We start from the raw sequence: 20,982 nt of genomic DNA, 5'->3' as shown, positions 1-20,982 counted from the left end.
TGTTCAATATGGCAACAAGATTTCCAGTTCCTTCTGCTGAAAAGAAGCCCTAGTGTATGATGCTACCACCACCATGCTTGATGGTAGGAATGGTGTTATTGGTGTGCTGGGATGTATTGGCATTTACATTTGGAATCTGTTGCTGTTAACTCTCAATATGAAGTCACTGCCAGTGAAGCAAACCATCAGAACAAACCCACAGTGTCACAGATGCAAAAAGTGCTGTAATTCCTACACCACTCACCCAATTTGGATATAAATACCCTTGAATTAAAAGATGAAAGTTTACACTTTGAGCTTGTTTTTTTAATTTCAGCTCCTGTATACTGTGATCGATGGGTAAAATAAGAATAATGCTGTCAGTGTCCAAATATTTATGGACCTAACTGACAGTACTTACTTACTGTGTGTGAATTTTCTTTATGTAACAGCTGGATATTTTAGTTATGTGGTATGTTAAGTAAAATACATTACACTGTATGGACAAAAGTATGTGCACACCTGACTGTCACACCCATATGTCATAGTTGAACATCTCATTCCAGATTTATTCCTGGTGTAATGCACTCCACTCTTCTAGGAAGGCTTTCCACTAGATTTTGGGGCGTGGCTGTGTGGATTTGTGTTCATTCAGCTACAAGAGCATTAGTGAGGTTGAGATCAGGTGCTGATGTTGGGATGGTGAGGATGCTCCAGTTCCAGTTCCAGTTCATCCCAAAGATGTTCAGTGGGGTTGAGGTCCAGGCTCTGTGCAGGACACTCAAGTTCTTCTACCTTCTTCCAACCTTAACACGACACGTCTGCATGGTGCACTTTGTGTTATGCTGGAACAGGTTTGAGCCTCTTTGTTCCAGTGAAGGGAAACTGTAACATTACATTGTACAGAGATGTTCTATACTTTGTGTTCTTCAGACTTTGTGGTGACAGTTTGGAGAAGAACCACATCCATTATAGGTGTGATGGTCAGGGGTGCACATACTTTTGAAATTAAACCTCACAATGTGCTGTCTGTTATATTTTGTGATTGATTTTAACATTTTTACTCATGGAGTCTGCTAAATGCTGTAGATGTAAATGTACAACACGCACACACACACCCCTTATTTAGGGAAACCCGCCTCCTGTTCTCGGATTGGCTCTCAGGCGCATTCAGGAGCAGCCCTCTGATTGGTCAGTTCCCTTGCTGAGGGGATGAACTGGGCTGTGCCAGCGGAGTGAGGCGTTTTCTCTCATGTTGCTGTTTTGCAGTTTATACCTTCAGTGGGGTTTAAATCTGCAGCTCAGGGGAACCGAGGAACGCCGCTCATTTCTCCACACTCTCATTTGGTCCTGCTGTACCGTTTATTCTTTTTGCCTGATGGCTTTCTAACCTCTTGGGTCCATCCTGAACCTAGGTATTGTTCTGTAAACAGAGTCGTGTTCAGTACGCAGTGCATGTCGGGGCTGATATTACAGTGTAGCTGTGTAACCTTTCCTTATGTCCATTACACATGAATGTATCTGTTTTTCTGTCTGCCAGCCTGAGTTGGGTTTTTTTTGTTGTTGTTGTTTGTTTTGGCACAAGGTATCGCGTGCGTGTGTGTGTGTGTGTGTGTGTGTGTGTGTGTGTGTGTGTGTTTGTATCGAGCTTGGTCTGCAAATGCGCAATGGAAAAAAATGTCAGTTTAATGGCTTTGACTCTCAAATAGGTTTTCATCTGAAGGACAGAGAGAGAGAGAGCGAGAGAGAGAGAGCGAGCGCACCATGTTCAGCTGGCTGGGAACAGACGACAGGAGAAAAAGGGATCCTGAGGTGTTTCACACTGTCAGTGAGGGACTCAAGAAGCTGTACAAAACCAAACTGCTGCCTTTAGAAGAGTACTACAAATTCCATGAGTTCCACTCACCAGCTCTGGAGGATGCAGACTTCGACAACAAGCCCATGGTGCTGCTGGTGGGACAGTATTCCACTGGCAAAACCAGCTTCATACGGTATGTCTGGACAGACTGCTGACTCATAATGTCAGTATTTCTGTGCAAAATGCATGGGGTTGGAAATATATAATGGAATTATTATTATTATTATTATTATTATTACATTGATGCTCTGTCCCACCTGACGCTATAGACATGCTGCCAAATGCCAGGCCACAGCACACAATGACTCTTGTATAGCTTTTAAAAAAGAGGGCTGTATGAAGCTGTACAACACATCTGGGTATAATAAGTATTTGGGGAGTTTTTTCCCCCCTAAAGATAGCAGAAATAATTTGGTAATAATGAAGAGAAATGAGCAAGAAATAATAACGCTTTCTTCCCTTCTAAATTGTAGAACGTGCCTGGCATACAAATGAGATTTAGCACGTTGCCGAGATTAGTCGTCTCTTTTACAAATCACACAAGCCAAAAAAAAAAAAAAAAAGAGCCGTTCTGAAATACTCCTTAATGCGCTCAGTACTTAACTTAAATCATGTTTGCATTCTGAATGTGTAAAAAATGTTAATATTTTGGAGAATTTTTTTTTATATGAAAATGTGATTTACTACTGCTAGAGTACTACTGGTGACACTTATTTCATTGACAGTAAAATAAATAAATTGTCGTATTTAAGAGCATTTGAATTCGATTGCACTTACTTCCTTGATCAAATGAGTATAAATGAACCATTTTGAAAACGTAAAAAAATCCCCAGCGTGAACCTTTTTTTTTTTTTTAAGTGTTCTTTTGTATATCCAGATCAAAGGAGCACAGATACTGATTCAGCATGATGTGATTTTTAAATTCATCACTGGGGATTGTAATGCGTAGGAAGATGCTCGGGACTGCGATGTAATCTTGAACACGTTTCACATCTTCAAGATTATAAGTTAAGATGCCTTATTTGAAGACAAAATTTTCAGAAACCAGTAGTGCTTGTATGTGTATGATGATGACCAGCAGTAAAGAGCTGACTCTTTTAATGCCATGTTCTTCCCTAAACTGGACTAAGTTTGCAATATTTTGACCAGTTATTCTTCTTCTTCAAGATTCAGCTACAGTACATCCCAGTAACTAATCACCTCCTCTAATGATCCTGAGTATGTACTGTTCATCCACCACCAGCATTGCATATGGCGCCTCCTTGTGTTCCACAGCAAACTCATGCGTCATCGTTCACACCAACTAACAGATCAGACATTGGAAAAAGGAAAAGAGTAACAGCATTACTTAAAGCTTTTTTTTTTTTTCGAAAGAAAAGAAATCCATACTAACAGCTCATCGGCTCTCAGCTAAAAGAACAGGCTGAGAGAGTGACGCGAGTAGCTCATATGGAATGTGTAGAGGAGAACAAGAGCGATTTCCCCATGTTACAGTTAAATGGAATGTGTCCTGACACCACATATCATCCATGGTCTTTAGCAGAAAAGCCAAACGTGGAAAGTATTGCCAGGCTACAGGAAAAGTTCCCCATGACTCTGGTTCCTGCGGTTACACATCTCTAATAACATCCAGAATGTGTGCTAGTAAACTAAAGTGACACAGTCCAGGCCACATGGTAGTCCCCAAAGCCAACAGAACACCCTCTGGATATTATTCCGTAACTTCATCTGGTTAGATATCCATGTGCGGTTATCGATTAGCCTTGAACCAAGCATATTTTCTTGCTGAGTGCTACTTAAAATAGAAATAGATTTGAGCAGCATGATGTCTAGCTTTTAAAAGTCATATTTCTTATCTAGCTTGGACAGAAATGTTCCTTAGAGTGATTTCAAACTCGGCCGGAGTCTCCACCCAGGATGTCACTTGGCATTATTGAGTATGGGGCCATTATGTTGAAATACAACCCTAAGATTCTAAAGAGTTCCCTGAAATCAGGGAATTTGACTGCGAGTATCAACTTCATTTACTGACATTTGTCAGTAACTGACAATCTGTAGGTTTTCCATATGGCTAGACCAGGGGTTCCCAACCTTTTCAAGGGCGAGGCCCCCCAAATGGCATTAACATTTGACTGAGGCCCCCGTTTTGCAAGATGTATTTAAAACACATTAAAAATAAAGACTACTGAATATATCCCCCTTTTTTACGTTGATGTTTTGTCTGTTTAGCAATTAAAAAGATAGGTATAGTAAATGTTATACATCTTAAAATCACATGTTATAGTAATGCATATATAGAACAAATCATGTATTTGTTTTTCACACCAAATTGTTGAGGCGCCCCCTGGCGGCCCCCACTTTGAAAACCAATGAGCTAGACAACCAGTTAGCTGCTCAGTAAATTGACTTCCATTGCTAACGGTAGGCTCAAGTGGGATTTCAGTATCTGAGTCTTGATCTGCATTGTCATGTATTTTAAGTAGCCAGTCTTGTCAAAATATTTGTTTTAATTGGTTTATCAGTAGCATTTTAAACATGTTAACTAGTTAGCTTGTTAACCTGGGCCTGGTTTATATTTCTGCATGAGCGTATTTGTGCATACGATATGCATGGGCAGTCACATCGGAGTCCACCTGAATACTTGCATCGCATGTGAACTTAACCACAAGGGGGCAGAAATTGCAAATCTCAGCTTTTACTGCAGAATGAAGGGAGAAGAAGCTGGCGATCCATACTGCTTTATTTTTGGGCTCTAAACTGCTCAAAAAGAGAGGGAGCAGTGCTTTTTGGATGATTTTTGCTTGTCACAAATCTGCCTTGGCACTGTGTGAGTTATTACAGGCAATATTAATTTAAAACTCTTAATAAAACCTGTGGAATCAGGGTTACATCTCCTCATGATAATGTGTCCAGGTATTCAGCTGGACACACCCTCCCTCCTCAACCAGTCAGAGCATGATATACGAGTCCATAAAAACACTTGCCCATAAACCTGATGCAAAGACCCAAAAGTATAAACAATCCTTAGCCAGCAGTGTTCGCTAACGTTCAGCACATGCTAAATGTTCTGTACCTGGCTTATGCACTGGGTTAATGTCCCTTTTATAGATGTAGCACCACAGTAACAGGTAATGTATGTAAATCATATAAACATTACGTAAGCTGTTACATTTTTGTGTGTCTCACCATAGATACCTGCTAGAGCAGGACTTCCCAGGCATGCGGATTGGTCCAGAGCCCACCACAGACTCATTTATAGCTGTGATGCACGGGGACATTGAAGGCCTCATACCGGGAAACGCTCTGGTCGTGGATCCAAAGAAGCCTTTTCGTAAGCTCAATGCTTTTGGCAATGCGTTCCTCAACAGGTCAGTATGAAGAATATAAAGGTTTAACATTTATATTTCATAATTTACCCCAAAACTTTGTTATATTAAAATCATGTAAAAAGAAAAATTCTAGAAATCGGTATATTAATCTTATATGAAATATTAGATACATTTGACTATATTTAAAATATTTTCACTTGCTAAGGTGTGATTGTTTTGTGGCCTTCATTTCATGCATTTTAAATAAAACAGGCCTTGATAATGAGTTGCTAGGTGTGTAATGATCCACAAAATTCAAATCGATTGATTGTGATGTGGTGACGTCTTGATACGATGCATTTTCGGTACAGTAAAAAGGACCGTGAATATTTATCTTAGGTTTCCATTTTCAGTTGATGTAAACACTCAATGTTAGCAAAGTACAATAACTAAAACCGGGTTACATAGCTCTCTGTAGCCTCAGATGTGTTTTTTGAATCCTGCGTTCTCCACTACTGAATATGAACTTCCCAGTCGCCATGGTGATTTCTTTAACCCAGATTTGATCAGCGAGGAAAGGCTTCCCGAGCCCAGTGCGTTTGTGGTGTTCACACTAGTGTACTGGCACACTGTAACGGTTCAGTCCACAACTTGTTGGCCGTCAGTGTCTTAACTTATTGGGAAACCGAAGTGCTTTAATATACCAGAACTGCTGTGTACCTGAACACCACAACTTCAGGGCTTTGGAGGAATCTTCCAGTTCCTGTTTGCTGATAAACATAAAGGTAGCTGTTTTCCTCAAACTAATACGCTAGTACTCTAGAATAATGTCTGTTTCGAGATAAAGAAGAAGCAACTTTTTCAACATGGGTTCAATTGCATTTAAATGTTCATTACCCCTCTTGTATTTTATGATGAATAACCCACTTTATTACACAGACTGTTAAATATATTGTTCCAACAGTCTCATATCAATCAATACTATATGCCATATAGTTTAACCCCTGTTAAGTGACTTACTATCTTATGACCGTTTATATGATGCTTTTTTTCGGGGGGGGGGGGGGGCTCTGACAGGTAACGTAGTTCTATTTACAATAACATTTATTCATTTGACAAATGACTTTATCCAAAGTGACCATCAAGTGAGCTAAAGTTACAGTTCATTCAGTAGTCCTTTGTTTGTTTCTTCAGTTCTGGATGATCTCATCCAGTAGGTAGACACCTGACTCTGAGTCAGTCAGTCAGGTGTTACCCTGCTATCCAAACTCCACATTTCTCCTCTGGTTGAAGTTCCATTCTTGGTGGTCTTCCAGGGCATCTGTAAAATCTGTCACGTGACATGTTCTCTCTCACATTCTACTGCTTTATCCAGCAATTAAGAAGATCTTGTTTATACACTACACAAGAGTAAAAAACTTTATGTACTGAGATCATCTTCCAGATGAAAAGTGTTTAGCGTAGTTTATTGTGTCTCAGTGGTGATGTTGTGACACTTTGTGAGACAAAATAATGCTCTGTGTTTGTCAGAACATCCCTGAAGATGTGTTTAACTGCTGATTATTTTTGCAGGTGCTGTCGCTCAGCGAGTTGTGCTCCTGCTTTTTTCACGGGGTAGTGAATCTTGCATGATATTTAGCTTCTTGTGCAGAAAGAAAGAAAACAAAACAAACAAACAAAAAAGAGTCCAGCAGAACACTTTGGCAGTATGAGGTTGGCTCATGGTGTGTTGTCAAAAAAAAAACATGATGAAATTAAAGTTTTGACATTTTTGCATTCAAAGGAAAGGTACAATCAATTTACTGGACAAAATATGATCAAAAATTATTTGAAAACACTGCATGCAAATTCACACTAAGCTGCTGTGTTTTATAATATGAAATGGTTGAGTAATTTATGCAGTCTCACTGGTTTTCAGATATATTTATAGACATGTGCACCGTTTCTGACTCTGAAAATAGCAGCAGTCATGCTGCTATGATGTATGCTTGTTGAGTTACATGAAGACACAGCAGCGTAAGGACTTGCTGGATTATGTGCAGGTGTTATTATAGAGTAAAGCACACTGCTCTTGGTTTGTTGGGCAGCTGTTATGTATGTGTTTAACAAAATACAGTACATGTGTACTGTGTTATTTCAAAGCTGATTTTCTGGATAATCTTGAAAAAGTGCCATGAAAAGCATATCATAATATATATATATATATATATATATATATATATATATATATATATATATATATATATATATATATATATATATATATATTAGTTCTTTCAGTAATTTTAGTGCGTGTCAATGTATGACATGATCAGAAAAAGTCGGATTTATCATGACACTTGCCTCGGGTGTTTGTAGGACAACCAGACCGATAAAATATGAAACTTTTCTAACTAGGCTAGTTTGGTGTCGCTAGTCAAGGGGAGGCACAGCTAAGTTATCATTGTATTAGTGATGGGAAGTTCGTATCATTTTACTGACTCTGATCTTTGAATCTCGTTCAGCAAAATGAACAAATCTTTTTTGCAAGTCATTTTGTTCCTTTCAGCAGAATTTAATTAAAATGTTACATGTTAAATTCCCCAACACATCTAGTACTTATGCAAATGCTGATCACATTTGGAATAAAAAATAAATTATATGCTAATGCAGCCAAGGCTGAATTATGAGAAACAGAAATTATTAATTAATTGCTAAGGTGGTCTTCAGGCTGTGCAGTCTGTTAGTTCACCTCACCTCCCGATCAGAGTCGTTCTATTCTGTCTGTTCCCCGGAAACAGAAATTATTAGTTTAGCTCTCGAGTCTTCAGGTTCGAGTCGTTCGTTCATCTCGTGACCACCCCATAGGCTAAATGCAGAGGAGCTGTGATGTGATGAATGAATGACTCGAACCCGAAGACTCGAGAGGTGAGCTAAGCATTTCCGTTTCCTGTACAGAACCTATGGGGATGTTGCAGCGCATGCGCAGTCAAAAATGAAGGAAACACTCGCTGAGACAACTCGTTGTTCAAGAGTCATATTAAAGATTTGTTCAAAATGAACAAATCGGTCATGAACGACACATTGCATGGATTTAGCTGCTACAGTGCCATGCAAAGTACATTATCTTTCCTGATGTTCTGCTCATATCATGTTAACATAAACTGGAACTCGGATAGACATTTACACACCTTGTTTTCCTGCTCAGCGTCAGAGGATGTTACTGTTTCAGTTTCAACCCCTTTACTGTAAATAAATAAATAAATAAATAAATAAATAATAAAAATTTAAAAATCAGTGTATATCCATTTTTCCTCACACTGACTGTGTGAGCTTGCGTTTGGCAGAATTGAGAGCTGTCAGCCAATAAGACACAAGTATTTCCACATATTTGCCTGTAAACCGTGTCTGATTGGTCTCACCTCCGTTTACTGAAGATATACAGTTATTCAGGGCTAAAGAAAAAATGTTCAGGGCGTGATTTATTTTAAAAATACATTTTACTTAATATTGTTTTCTTAACAATAAATTTGTAACGCAAGTAATGTCATTTTATTGACATGTAACTGTAATCAAATTACATAAATTTAAAATGTAATGTGTTTACTGTGTTATTAGAAAAAGTAATTAGATTACATTAACTCTGGTGGTAACACTGTATAGTAACAGTTTTAAAAAATGTGTATCTGGTGGGGAGTGCAGTGGCGTTGTGGTTTGAATAATTTGAGGCCGGTTTTTAAATGCAAAAACTATATTAGATTCACCCTGAGATGTTACTGAAAACTAGCTGTTCATCTGCCATTTCAGGGTTCTTTACTCACTCATCTACCACCGAGTCAGGAGAAAGTGAAATATGGTTAATATGGTTATTACTTCATGTCTTCTTATTGTGTGTGTGTGTGTGTGTGTGTGTGTGTAGGTTTGTGTGTGCCCAGCTACCCAACCCTGTTCTGGAGAGCATCAGTGTGATTGACACTCCAGGAATTCTGTCTGGAGAAAAGCAAAGAATTAGCAGAGGTAACACACACACACACACACACACATGTTAAATGAGTACCTCTGTATCATTAGTGCAATCTAACAGTTGGTTTATGATTATTTTATCTAACTCTTGGCAAAGCTGTTAGTTTGATTCGTACCGCTCTGTCTCTTTCTGTGCTAAGCGTAAAATAAAATATAGTCAAATGGGTAAGAGAAGCTGCTTGGAGCAAACATGTGGGTTTAGATTGAGGCATGAGGATTTGATAGTAAAAGCAGACTTCTTTTGCTGCTTCAGAATAGGAAAACTATTTCAATTTTGCATGAAAAGCTACCACACCATACCAGCAGTACTATTATTCAACCAAAGATATGTAAGCGTCTGAGTAAGTGATTTGAAACCTGTTGTTGGTGATTATAATTTTGCTTCACACACACAAGAGCTGCAAACATTGTAGACTTTTTTTTTTTTTTTTAAATAAATAAAATGGGCAGTTAGTCATTCTTCTTCATTCTTTCTTCCCATGCATGGAGTCATGACCTTCTCGTCCTTCTCATTCACAGCTCAGTGTGAGGGTTTTATTTAGCAGCAACTAATCAAACTGAGCTCTTCCATTCATGCCACTACTCCTTGTGAAATATCTCTGCATGAGAAGGAAAAGGAAGACTTATTCCCTTCAGTGTCTATCCTGCTCTCACCCAGTGGCCTGCAAGCAAGACATTCTGATTTCAAGTAGGGCTGCAGTGGGGCAAACTTCCAGTACCATTTTTTTCATTTCTTTAAAATAAAATCCACAAACTGAGTGTTACAAATATAATCTTAAGACTAAAACTTTACACAACTGTTTGTCCAATTATATAAGACTGAAATGAACCCAATACACACACACGCGCATCAGAATATATGTTATTAATTTAGTACGTTAGTTTAATTCTATGCTTTTTTTTTTTTGCATCTATAAAAAGTTATACATAAAAACTTGTTTATATATAAGTTTTTGTATATATAAATTTTTATGTATAACTTTTTATAGATGCAAAAAAAAAGCACTGAATTCTACAGTCCTAGCAATGTCTGGTTGATTGGTAGAACCTGTCATTGGAGCAACCCCAGGGATTGCTTCAAATACCAGGTTCAATTACATTTGATTGTTGGTGTGACGTTTAATTTGACACTCTGAATTATCTTTTGTTTATTTTATCCATCAATGCGACACTTGAACTTTGTCTACCACTCATAGGTTTTTGCAAATTAGCATTTCATTTGTAAATAAATTAAAAACAAATCCATCAATGAACGATTGTCAGCTCAGCTAACGTGATATTTGTGAATGTGTGCAAATAACCAAATTGATTAAGTTTAAGACATCTCATTTGAATATATTTTGATACAGTTAACAAAAAAAAAAAATTATTTAAACATTTTAAAAACTTTCCTACTGACCCCCTGCAATTACACCACTGACCACCAGGGGTCTGCGGAATCACTGCGCTAAACGGTAGCGTACACAGTGTATAGTGTAAGTGTATAGTACGTCATTTGGGACACAACTTTATTATTTATTCTCCGAAGCGTGTTTTCGGAACAGAAATAACCTAATGAGTAAATGTGCCACGTGCAGACCAACTTATAGATAATGAGATTCGTTGACCATGTTTTCCATAATCGATTATTATTGATTTTATCGATTAGTTGTTGCAGCTCTAATTTCAAGTGCCATTCATTCTTCATTAACTGCATTGTTCCGAATGATTCATCATATAGTTTCTTGTAATAACATTGTTCTCAACAGCACATGACCAAGAGACGAGCGAGCCAAGCTGACAGGAGTTCCCCTCTCTCTCTCTCTCTCTCTCTCTCTCTCTCTCTCTCTCTCTCTCTCTCTCTCTCTCTCTCTCTCTCTCTCTCTCTCATTTGTCATTTTATGGTCATGTTCACAGGTGCTCGTTGAACTCCATACATCCTTTTCTGTTTTGACCTGATTTGATTCCTGTCTGATTTTTCTATGTCTCTTCCACTGTCAACAGAGGCAACAGAAGATGTGTGTGGTTATAGCTGCCTGCGTAAATGTCCATACGGAGGTATTGTAGATGGTGACAAATTCTCATAAGCGAGTGTTAACAGCCTCAGCTTGTTACTCCACAAAAACCGAGGCACTGCCTTGTCATTCCTGACAGGCAGCAAAATTCCAAAGCCTGAAATTAACGCATAAATCTCTGTCTGCCTCAATGCCAAGCTTCTTTCCCAGTTTTACTTCTGTTATTGTCTTGCCTAATCACATAATTTGTTTAGTTTTAGTTATAGGCTTGGATGGAGATGGTGAGATCTTAATTATGAACTAGAACAATTAGCAGAAGTCAGTTTCCTCCCTCTCAGGTTAATAGCTATTGTAGAGTAAGGAGAGACCCAGGTAGAGGGTGAATATTGGCAAGTGACTGTATATGAGTGGACGACATGGCAACAAGGGGAAGTGCGCTTTTTTATTCAGTTTAAATTTTAGTTATAGTGTGTTTTTAACAATCTACCTTCTCACAATGCAGCTTTACTCTGTCACTTTGTTCACTCATGTTGGTTTGCAAATTATAATATTGGTATAATGAGCTAGCTTAGACACCATAACATACCAGGAAAACTGTAAAGAATTCCCTGTTGAGGGTCTGTTAGAACAGTTTACAGCAGAACACAACATAGCTTTGCTATAGAACATTCCAGAGCTCTTGGTGTGTTTTGGAGAGTGTGTGCACCTTCATGAGATTCAACTGTCGTGTCCAAAAGTGTCAATCGCCTTATTAATCACGCCCTTTAATTTATTGTCAAATAACTTGTATAAAATGCATTTATCATAAGAGAAATGTTAGGGGAGATATCAGGGTGAACTGAAATTGTAAACATGAAATTTTGGTTCCTGTCCCATTCACTGACATTGGAATGGGCAGGGTTAAAAATTGTACTGCAGCCAGCCACTAGAGACATTTTGACTTCATTTTTAAACCTGTTATGTCAGCTACCCATATATACAGTCACTGGTGTTGAGTAAGATTGCACTTACACATTAGGAAGTGTCGCGCACACAGTGCTGCAATTATGAAGTTCTTTCCTTGTTCGAGAGCTAAATCAAAAGTTTTTCTTTTGATTCCAGCAGGCATGGGATTTTCCTGTGGAAAAAAAAATATGGCTGTGCCTTCCATATTCCATGCCCCTGATTTGAAATATTAACACACTAACGATTGCACAAAACGGCCATTAGGAAACACTGATTCTTTTCTGTCTTTTTCCTTTTTCTTGAATTTGCATTGTTGTGTTGCTGATGGGGTGTGTGGGAGGGGGAGGGAGGGAGGGGGAGGGGGAGATGTGTGGTGGGTGTGTGAAAATTTCTGTGGCCAGGGTTTAATAGGAGACACACTGGTGCTGAGTCATGCAGCTAGATTTCAGCTGAATACATATAAAACATTAGGAGTATGGATGCTCTGATATATTTTAAAAATTTTCAATTCATTTTATTTGTATAGCACTTTTAACAATAAACATTGTCACAAAGCAGCTTTACAGAAATTATATAAATTCCAGATATAAAATTTTAATTTATAAATGTATCCCGTTTATATATATTTCTACACCGCAGACGTTTTTGCTCTTGAAGATTTTCAGACATTGTTCTAGGTGCTTTGTTCAGGGTAAAAAAAAACACTTTTGTTATTGTATAGTAGTATAGAATGGTGGGACAAAGACTACAGCTAGAGCTCTGGAAGGTATTGCATCCTGAAGACATTACATCATAAAATCCCTGAGCCTGAATGCTTTTTAACCACCCTGTTCTAAGTGCTCCAGCAGCTTTCATGGATACTCGGAGACCTGTACAGGGTCTAATGAGTCCATAACTCTTCCTGCTTTTCAGCTGACTCCCTAGACCAAGTTCATGTTGAAAAATGAAGGCTCTTTGTTATGGACACCTTAGTCCATTGACTTCACGCTCTGCTTCTCCCTCTTCCAGGCTACGACTTTGCGGCTGTGCTGGAGTGGTTTGCTGAGCGTGTGGACCGCATCATCCTTCTATTCGATGCTCACAAGCTTGACATCTCAGATGAGTTCTCGGATGTGATAAAAGCCCTGAAGAACCACGAGGACAAGATCCGTGTGGTACTTAACAAAGCAGACCAGATCGAGACTCAGCAGTTAATGCGCGTCTATGGTGCCCTGATGTGGTCGTTGGGAAAGATTGTGAACACGCCCGAGGTGATCCGTGTCTACATTGGCTCCTTCTGGTCACACCCACTGCTCATCCCTGACAATCGCAAATTGTTTGAGGCTGAGGAGCAGGACCTGTTCAAGGACATCCAGTCGCTGCCACGCAATGCTGCTCTGCGTAAACTCAACGATCTCATCAAGAGGGCCAGACTTGCCAAGGTAACACTCAGGAAAGGTACTTGACCTTTTTTTGGACAAGTTTGAATAATATATGCAATTCTGTTTCATGTAATTTCCCCCATGTTGCACAATGAAAATCCTCCCTAGACAAGGTTTTGGCAACCTAACAATAGTTGTGTCTCAAGCCTGAGTTATAACTATGAGGTAATAAAAAAAAAAATCACTGTCATGGAAAAAAATCTGTATCTTATCACTGAAAGCTGGCTCTGTCTCTGTGTAAGTGACCTCACTATGGGATGGTTTGTTGTAGGGATGCACCGAATGTTCGGCAACCATAATGATTAAGTGAATAAGTGAAAAGGCCAAATAAATTTGACTGAACAATGACGTGTTTAATGACGCGACCAAATAACCTAGCAACCAGAGTGAGACGTGCGAATGTCACGATCTCGGCACTCGGAGAGATGAGGGGGCTCGCATGCACGAGCTACGTGCACGAGTGCTCAGCGAGTGCATGCTCTTCGGATGTTGACAACCGTGACATTGTTTACTGTGGACACGTGCGTTTGTTTTGTTTCTGTTCTGTCTTCTCCCTGTTTTGTCATTGGTTGTTGTTTGGGGGTGTGGCTTTATTGTTTTCAGCTGCCAGCGCTTAGCGCTGATTATATTCGGGATATATACTGCTCGTGTCCCTGTACACCTCGCGGGGTATTCTGTCACGTCGCGAGATTTAAGGGAGTAGAGTACAGAAGCATGTGCAGGTAAAGAATTTTCATTTCAGTGCATCCCTAGTCTGTTAGATCAGTTTTGTCTTTGGTTTTTGATTTAGGGAAAAATCAAAGCAGAGTCTTGATGTTGGTGAAGGTGAACAAAAAATTTTTTAAATGCTGACAAGGTACAACTAAATGGTACAGCACAACCTCAGCATCTATTAGTGAATCTAGTCTACTGCCGTAATCCATTCTCACATCTATATTTAAATGAACCCTGCTTGTGCAGTAGCTTGGTAGTTAATCTGTGTGTGTATGTAGTATGTTCTCTGTGGCACTCGGTTTTATTTATTATAGCTTGGTTATTGTGCATGACTAATCTCTCTATCACAGCTAGCTGAAGGCTTCCTGTCATCCGATCCCTCCTGTACGCTCTGCATTATTGATGTGGTGAAAGGTGAACAGAGAACCATTGATTTGTCCTCCATAATACAGTACAAGTGCATCTCTGTTGTGTCTGTTGATGTTTCACCATCATGTGCTTAAAGCTAATATACAGTGGTGTTTAATTCTTTATTGCATTATTGTTATATCTTTTAAACAGCTAAAGACTTATGATTGTGCATTCACCTAGGATGACCAGTTTCAGGGTACTGATGAGTGGCTCGGCAGCAGTAGGTGGATGTTAAGTGTTTATATCTTGAATTGGTATTGATTTGGCTGTATGTGCACTCTTAAAGTCCTCAAGTTGTTGATTTTCAGCACTGTGCCTTTTTTCTTAGTCAAACATGTGTCTGGTTTTGAAAAGGATTTCCAAGAGGACAAGGGGACGAGACCTTACTAAGAGCTTCCTGCTCTTCTGTGAATTTATTGAAAATGATGAACTATAACGAGTTCCTCAGTGAAAAATATCATCCGAGTCCGGGTAACCTGTCAACTTGAGCGCTTCTTCCTTTATGCAGGAAAGCTTCCATTAGCTCATTGGTGCTTGTAAAAGATCTATACTGGTTTTAAATCTATCGCTGAGAGACATAACTCCTAATTATCTTGAAAGTGAACCTTGATGTTAACCTTCAGTTTTGGATGCAACAAACTAGAAGCGTACTTCCCCTGCTGTCATCAAAATATGAGGTCATGTATCTTTTGGTTTGTGGCCAGTGTCTCCTCAGTGTTCATACTGTAACCTGTGGAGGGTGTATGAATGTTGAATGTTTGTGGTCAACCACAAACTGGTTGGTGGCTTTCCTCTTAACCACATTGTAGTGGACACATTGGGTCTTGTGGTGGCTAAAATATAATATTTCATAGAAAACCAATTATCAAGCAATATTGCTTATTTCATAACAGCATAGTTCTAATTATATCTGACTAAATTGACTTATCCAATGTAATTACTCAGATGCCTTTATGGTGGAAACTTTTGATTTTCACAGGTCCATGCCTACATCATCAGTTCTTTGAAGAAAGAAATGCCCACTGTATTTGGGAAAGAGAACAAAAAGAAGGAACTGATCAACAGCCTGGGAGAGATCTACAGTCGGATTGAGAAGGAGCATCAGATTTCTCCTGGAGACTTCCCCAATCTTAAAAAAATGCAGGTAAGCTTTGAGGCTGTTTTGCTCTGAAGTGTTACTTGTAAATTTGTGTAAGAGTATTTCGGAGCAAGGACTAGAACATGCTATGTAGTTAATGTAGCGATAATCCTAGTTACCACATGCACTATAAATATATAGAACGCTTAGTGTGAATTTATTAGTATAGTTTTAGGACCTGTAACTGTGTTTTAAACCTGGGAAGCACCTGAATTCTGGCAAACAGTCAAAATTCCATGAAACTAAATGCAAATCAATAAATATTTGTTTATTTTAAGTAGTCATTGTATTTGTTTTTTCAATGAATGCAGTTTTCTCCCTTTTCACTTTTCACGGGGGAAAACATACTTCATACGTCATATAGTAGATGATGTCAGAAGTGTTCTGGTCATACCTTCCTGCATGCAGAAAACAAGCTGCATGAATAACATGAAGCCTGAGCAAATTTAAGAGTGCACTTACCCCAAACACTTGGTGATTTGTGCCTGCTGGGATTAATTGAATACAGATTGTGTCTGTTATCTGTTCACTTGGATACTGTGGCATCCTGAAAAAACCCTGTTTAACTGTTTATTTTGGAACTGTATGCACTGACCCCCGAGGCAGTGTGATCCCTAAACCATGTGCACATATACAGGTGCATCTCAGAAAATGAAAATATCATGAAAAAGTTAATTTTTTTTCTTGTAATTTAAAAAAAAAAAAAAAAAAAAAAAAAGTTTAACTTTCATATATTTTAGCTTCATTACACATAAAGTGAAATGTCTCACCTTTTTTTTTTTTTTTTTTTTTTTTTTGCTTTAATCTTGATGATTACAGCTTACAGCTCATGGAAATCAAAAATCCAGTGTCTTAAAATATTAGAATTAAGAATTTATAATTAAAAAATGTTGACCTGGTTCAGCTAATTCAATCAAAACACCTGCAAAAGTTTCCTGAGCCTTTAATCTCTGTCTGGTTCAGTACACACAACCACAATTGTGGGGAAGATGAAAGTAAATTTTGCATTTCATTTGGAAATCAAGGTCCCAGAGTCTAGAGGAAAAATGGAGAGGAAACAGAATCCAAGTTGCTTGAAGTCCAGAGTGAAGTTTCCACAGTCAGTGATTATTTGGGGAGCCATGTCATCTGATGGTGTTGGTCCACTGTATTTTCTGAAGTCAAGTGCCAATGCAGCATCTACCAGGAGATTTTAGAGCATTTCAAGCTTTATGGAGATGCTGATTTCCTTTTTCAGCAGGACTTGGCACCTGCCCACAGTGCCAAAACTATTAGTAACCTTTTTTGCTGACCATGGTCTTACTGTGCTTGATTGGCCAACTAACTCGCCTGACCTGAACCCCATAGAGAATCTATGAGAGACAGCAGACCCAACAATACAGACGAGCTGAAGGCTGCTATCAAAGCAACCTGGGCTTCCAGAACACCTCAGCAGTGCCACAGGCTGATTGCCTCCATGCCACACCACACTGATGCAGTAATTAGTGCAAAAGGAGCCCCGACCAAGCATTGAGGGCATAAATTAACATACTTTTCAGAAGGTCGACATTTCTGTATTATAAATTCTTTATTCTAATATTTTGAAATGTTTCATTTTGTGTAATGAATCTAGAATATATGAAAGTTCCACTTTTTGAATTAAATTGCAGGAAAAAATGAACTTTTCCACAATATTCAGATTTTTTTTTTAGATGTCGTACAATGGTAGAAAATATTTCACTTCCATCCCAGTGGTGTAACATCCTCTTACATGGTCCCTGTATTGATTTGTACAACAGTTCATGAGCTATGTACAAACGTAAAGTTTCTCTGTGAACAGGAACAGCTGCAAGCCCATGACCTGAACAAGTTTCAGCCATTAAAGCCAAAGCTGCTGGACACAGTGGATGACATGCTGGCACATGACATCGCCCAACTGATGGTACTGGTGCGCCAAGAGGAAACACAGCAGCCTGGCCAGGTGGTAAAGGGCGGTGCCTTCGAGGGCACCATGAACGGACCATTTGGCCACGGATATGGCGAAGGTGCTGGCGAGGGTATTGATGAGCTTGAGTGGGTGGTTGCGCGTGACAAGCCTACATACGACGAGATCTTTTACACACTCTCGCCTGTCAATGGCAAGGTGACTGGTGCGAATGCCAAGAAAGAGATGGTCAAGTCAAAGCTGCCTAACACCGTGCTGGGCAAAATATGGAAGCTGGCTGACATTGACAAGGACGGCATGCTGGATGATGAGGAGTTTGCTTTGGCCAACCACCTCATCAAGGTCAAACTGGAAGGGCATGAGCTTCCCAGCGAGCTTCCGTCCCATCTGGTACCTCCTTCCAAGAGAAAAATACCAGAGTAATACCACAGCAGGTCATATTTAGGAAAAGTGACTATTAGGACTTTGGAAACTGTATGGAACATTAACAATGAACATGATTACGTAAATAAATTGCTAGTATCTGACTGCCCTGAATTTTCCCTAGAGGTCTGGATTGAAGTTTGTCTGATGACTATTTTCACCTGTGTGTGTTTGTGTTTAAGAAATGACAAAAGTTAGGCTCAGTACAACATTTCTGGATTGACCCACACATCCATATTTTAAACATGCTTAAACCGTATACATTTTATTTCACTTTTAATTTCTGTCTCAGAGCACTCGTGTCTTAACAAAAAAAAGTAATATCATCCTTAGTCTTAATTACCCTTGTCACAGTAGTTATCCTAAATATAACCACAAATATAAGAAACACACTCTTTTTTTCCTAAGTATATGTACGTTGTACGTCTTGTGAAGGGGGCATCATGATGAATGCAAGCCCTTTCTAGCCTGACCAAGAGACTGTTAATGATATACTGTATGTGTTGTGTGAGAACGTTGACTATTTGACTCTGTATTTAGTGTATGGATGGATGGGTAGTGATAGCAATCTTGTCAATTAATATAGTGTACTGTACATGTTAATCCCTCTTTAATGTTAATTTTAGATGTATTTAAAATACTTACTTGATTCCTGTTTTTAAAAATACAGATTTAAAAATGTAAGTCAGCACTAACATTTACATCTAACTTATTTAACACTTTTTTTAAAGCTGGTTATGCATCAATATAAATATTTATGTTTTTGTCTGTACTTGTTCCTTGTTGATAATTCAATCATACTGCAACAGTTCACAAACATTTTTCTGTGTATCCTTGAAAGCTGTGTATAGTGTTTACTGTGATTTAACAGTGAAACATACCTATATGCAGCACATGCTCATATGGAGCCTCTGCCTGTATGCTCAGACAAGGCAGAAATGTTTCTAAATAAAGGTAAACATGATGCTTGAAAATGATCGCTATTGCTACCACAGGCCTATAATTTCGGGTCACGATGGTCAAAATAATAAAGTGCATCCCGTGTCTGGTTCCCATGTTTGATTTATTGGTGTGCTCAACAACCTTTAGTCATCCGAGTTAATAAACTGCTGTGTACCAATGCACATCAACGTTGTGTTGTGATATTTTCTGACTGTCAAATTGATGAAGGACTACCAGGGCAGTTTCCTTCAGAACTTGTAGACTATTAAGGTTTGCGTATTTCCTTGCCAAGTACCAATACCAAAATCATTACTGTGTTAGTGTGAGACAGTAAATGGTGCCTGCCTCATGGCTGTTCTCCACTCATTTGTAGAACCACAGTTACATATGTAATCTTCCATTTTATATGTAGATTAATGTTTACAGCATTCAGCAGAAGTTCTTATACTGTACAGAGCAACTTACAGAAGTGCTTTCTAGTCTCTATTAGAAACATTGTCATTCTACTTCAGTAACAAGAACTAAGCTTAACATTGAGCTAAAACCAATTGGAGGAGAGTTTATGTAGTGTTAATGTGGAACAGTAGAGTTTATGTAGAGTTTATGTAGTGTTTGAAGAACAACAGTGACTGGCGGCTTCATTCCACCACCTTGGTGCTGGAACAACTGGAGGGTCTTGATGCATGTCTTCCATGGACCTTCAGTAATGGTGGGTCTAGGTGAGCTGGGCTAGAGTCTCACAGACAATGTGGTGCAAGCTGAGGTGTGATGAGAGCCTTAAGCATCAGTGTTGTACATCTACAATGTTTGAAAATCGCAGTGACAGGAAGCCAGTGGAGGGAATGCAACAATGGGTAATGGTATTGTCGAAGAACTTGAAAACAAGTCTTGCGTCTGCATTTGGGATCATTTGCAATGGTTGGATAGCGAACACAAGGAGATCAGCCAGGAGCGAGTTGCAGTACAACTGGAAGTGAACTGAACTGAAACTGAACAAGCACCCGAGTGAGCCTCTGTGGACATGAAATGCCAGATCCACCTGATGTAAAGGAGAAATCTGAATGAGTTAGGTTAGGCAAGAAGGATAGTTGGTTGTCCAGGACACTACCTCAAAGCTTGTGCAGCATCAGATGATATGTCTAGGGAGTTCTTGATGCATCTCCAGGGATATACAGTAGCTCAGACTTGTTGGAATTTAGTTTCAGCTTGTAACCTAACATCCATGACAAGATTTGAGATCTGAGCAACACAATTCAATTCAATGAAGCAAGAGTGTCAGAGGGATAAAAGGAGAGGATAAGTTGAGTGTCATCAACTGAGCAGTGATATGACCTCATTGAGAGAGCAGGGAGAACAGAAGAGGACCCTGCACTAAGCCTTGTGGGACACCAGTGGGAGTCTGCTGAGGGATCCCCTCCATGTCACCTGATATGACCATCACTTCAAGCAAACCACTACTATGTGTCACAAATTCTAAGACTCATGAGGATTGACAGCAGAGTGTTGTGATTGACCATATTGAAGGTTGTTGAAAGGCCAAGGCCTTACGTTTCAGACCCCCTGATGTTGAGCTTCTGTGATTGCTTTAAAAATATCCATAAGTGACTCCTCTCCTCATAGTGCTGCCCAAACAGTAGCCATAGCACACATCAAATGGCCCTTCTTGATTTACGTTCAATCACGTTTGTGCAGTCACTTCCTTTCCTCAATGGGCTAACCAGTCTTTTGACAGCAGGTTTATGGGTTTATGGTTCTGCCCAGCATCCAAACAAGCGGCCAGTACTGCAGGGTATGTGTACACCATGAGTTGAGTCCACATTCTTGGGGTTACATTGAAACTTAACTGACGGAAAAGCAGAACGAAAATGAAAAAATAAAACATCATAATATAGATTCATTTACAGTTATAAAAAATACTGACAG

At 39.1% G+C, this 20,982-nt stretch overlaps 1 protein-coding gene across 1 annotated transcript; it reads left to right on the top strand.

The window, feature by feature from the left end:
• Positions 1–1,203: 1,203 nt before the first annotated feature.
• ehd3 (EH-domain containing 3) lies at positions 1,204–19,241 on the top strand. Its single transcript, XM_017457748.3, has 7 exons — positions 1,204–1,394; positions 1,689–1,970; positions 5,029–5,205; positions 9,044–9,141; positions 13,095–13,507; positions 15,612–15,776; positions 17,590–19,241. Exons 2-7 carry the CDS (start codon positions 1,744–1,746, stop codon positions 18,115–18,117), a joined length of 1,608 nt encoding a protein of 535 aa, XP_017313237.1. The 5' UTR covers positions 1,204–1,394; positions 1,689–1,743; the 3' UTR covers positions 18,118–19,241.
• Positions 19,242–20,982: the final 1,741 nt, after the last annotated feature.

The sequence above is a fragment of the Ictalurus punctatus genome, chromosome 2 (genome assembly GCF_001660625.3).
Source record: "Ictalurus punctatus breed USDA103 chromosome 2, Coco_2.0, whole genome shotgun sequence".
In the NCBI taxonomy this organism is placed as follows: Eukaryota; Metazoa; Chordata; class Actinopteri; order Siluriformes; family Ictaluridae; genus Ictalurus; species Ictalurus punctatus.
This window is presented reverse-complemented; position numbering and strand designations above follow the sequence as displayed.

What these genes read in the sequence shown, in the direction of transcription:
- ehd3 (XM_017457748.3), top strand. Translation starts at nt 1,744, where the DNA reads ATGTTCAGCTGGCTGGGAACAGACGACAGGAGAAAAAGGGATCCTGAG. An exon ending in GGCAAAACCAGCTTCATACG is followed by an intron (nt 1,971 to 5,028) that starts GTATGTCTGGAC and finishes GTCTCACCATAG; the next exon opens with ATACCTGCTAGAGCAGGACT. An exon ending in GGCAATGCGTTCCTCAACAG is followed by an intron (nt 5,206 to 9,043) that starts GTCAGTATGAAG and finishes GTGTGTGTGTAG; the next exon opens with GTTTGTGTGTGCCCAGCTAC.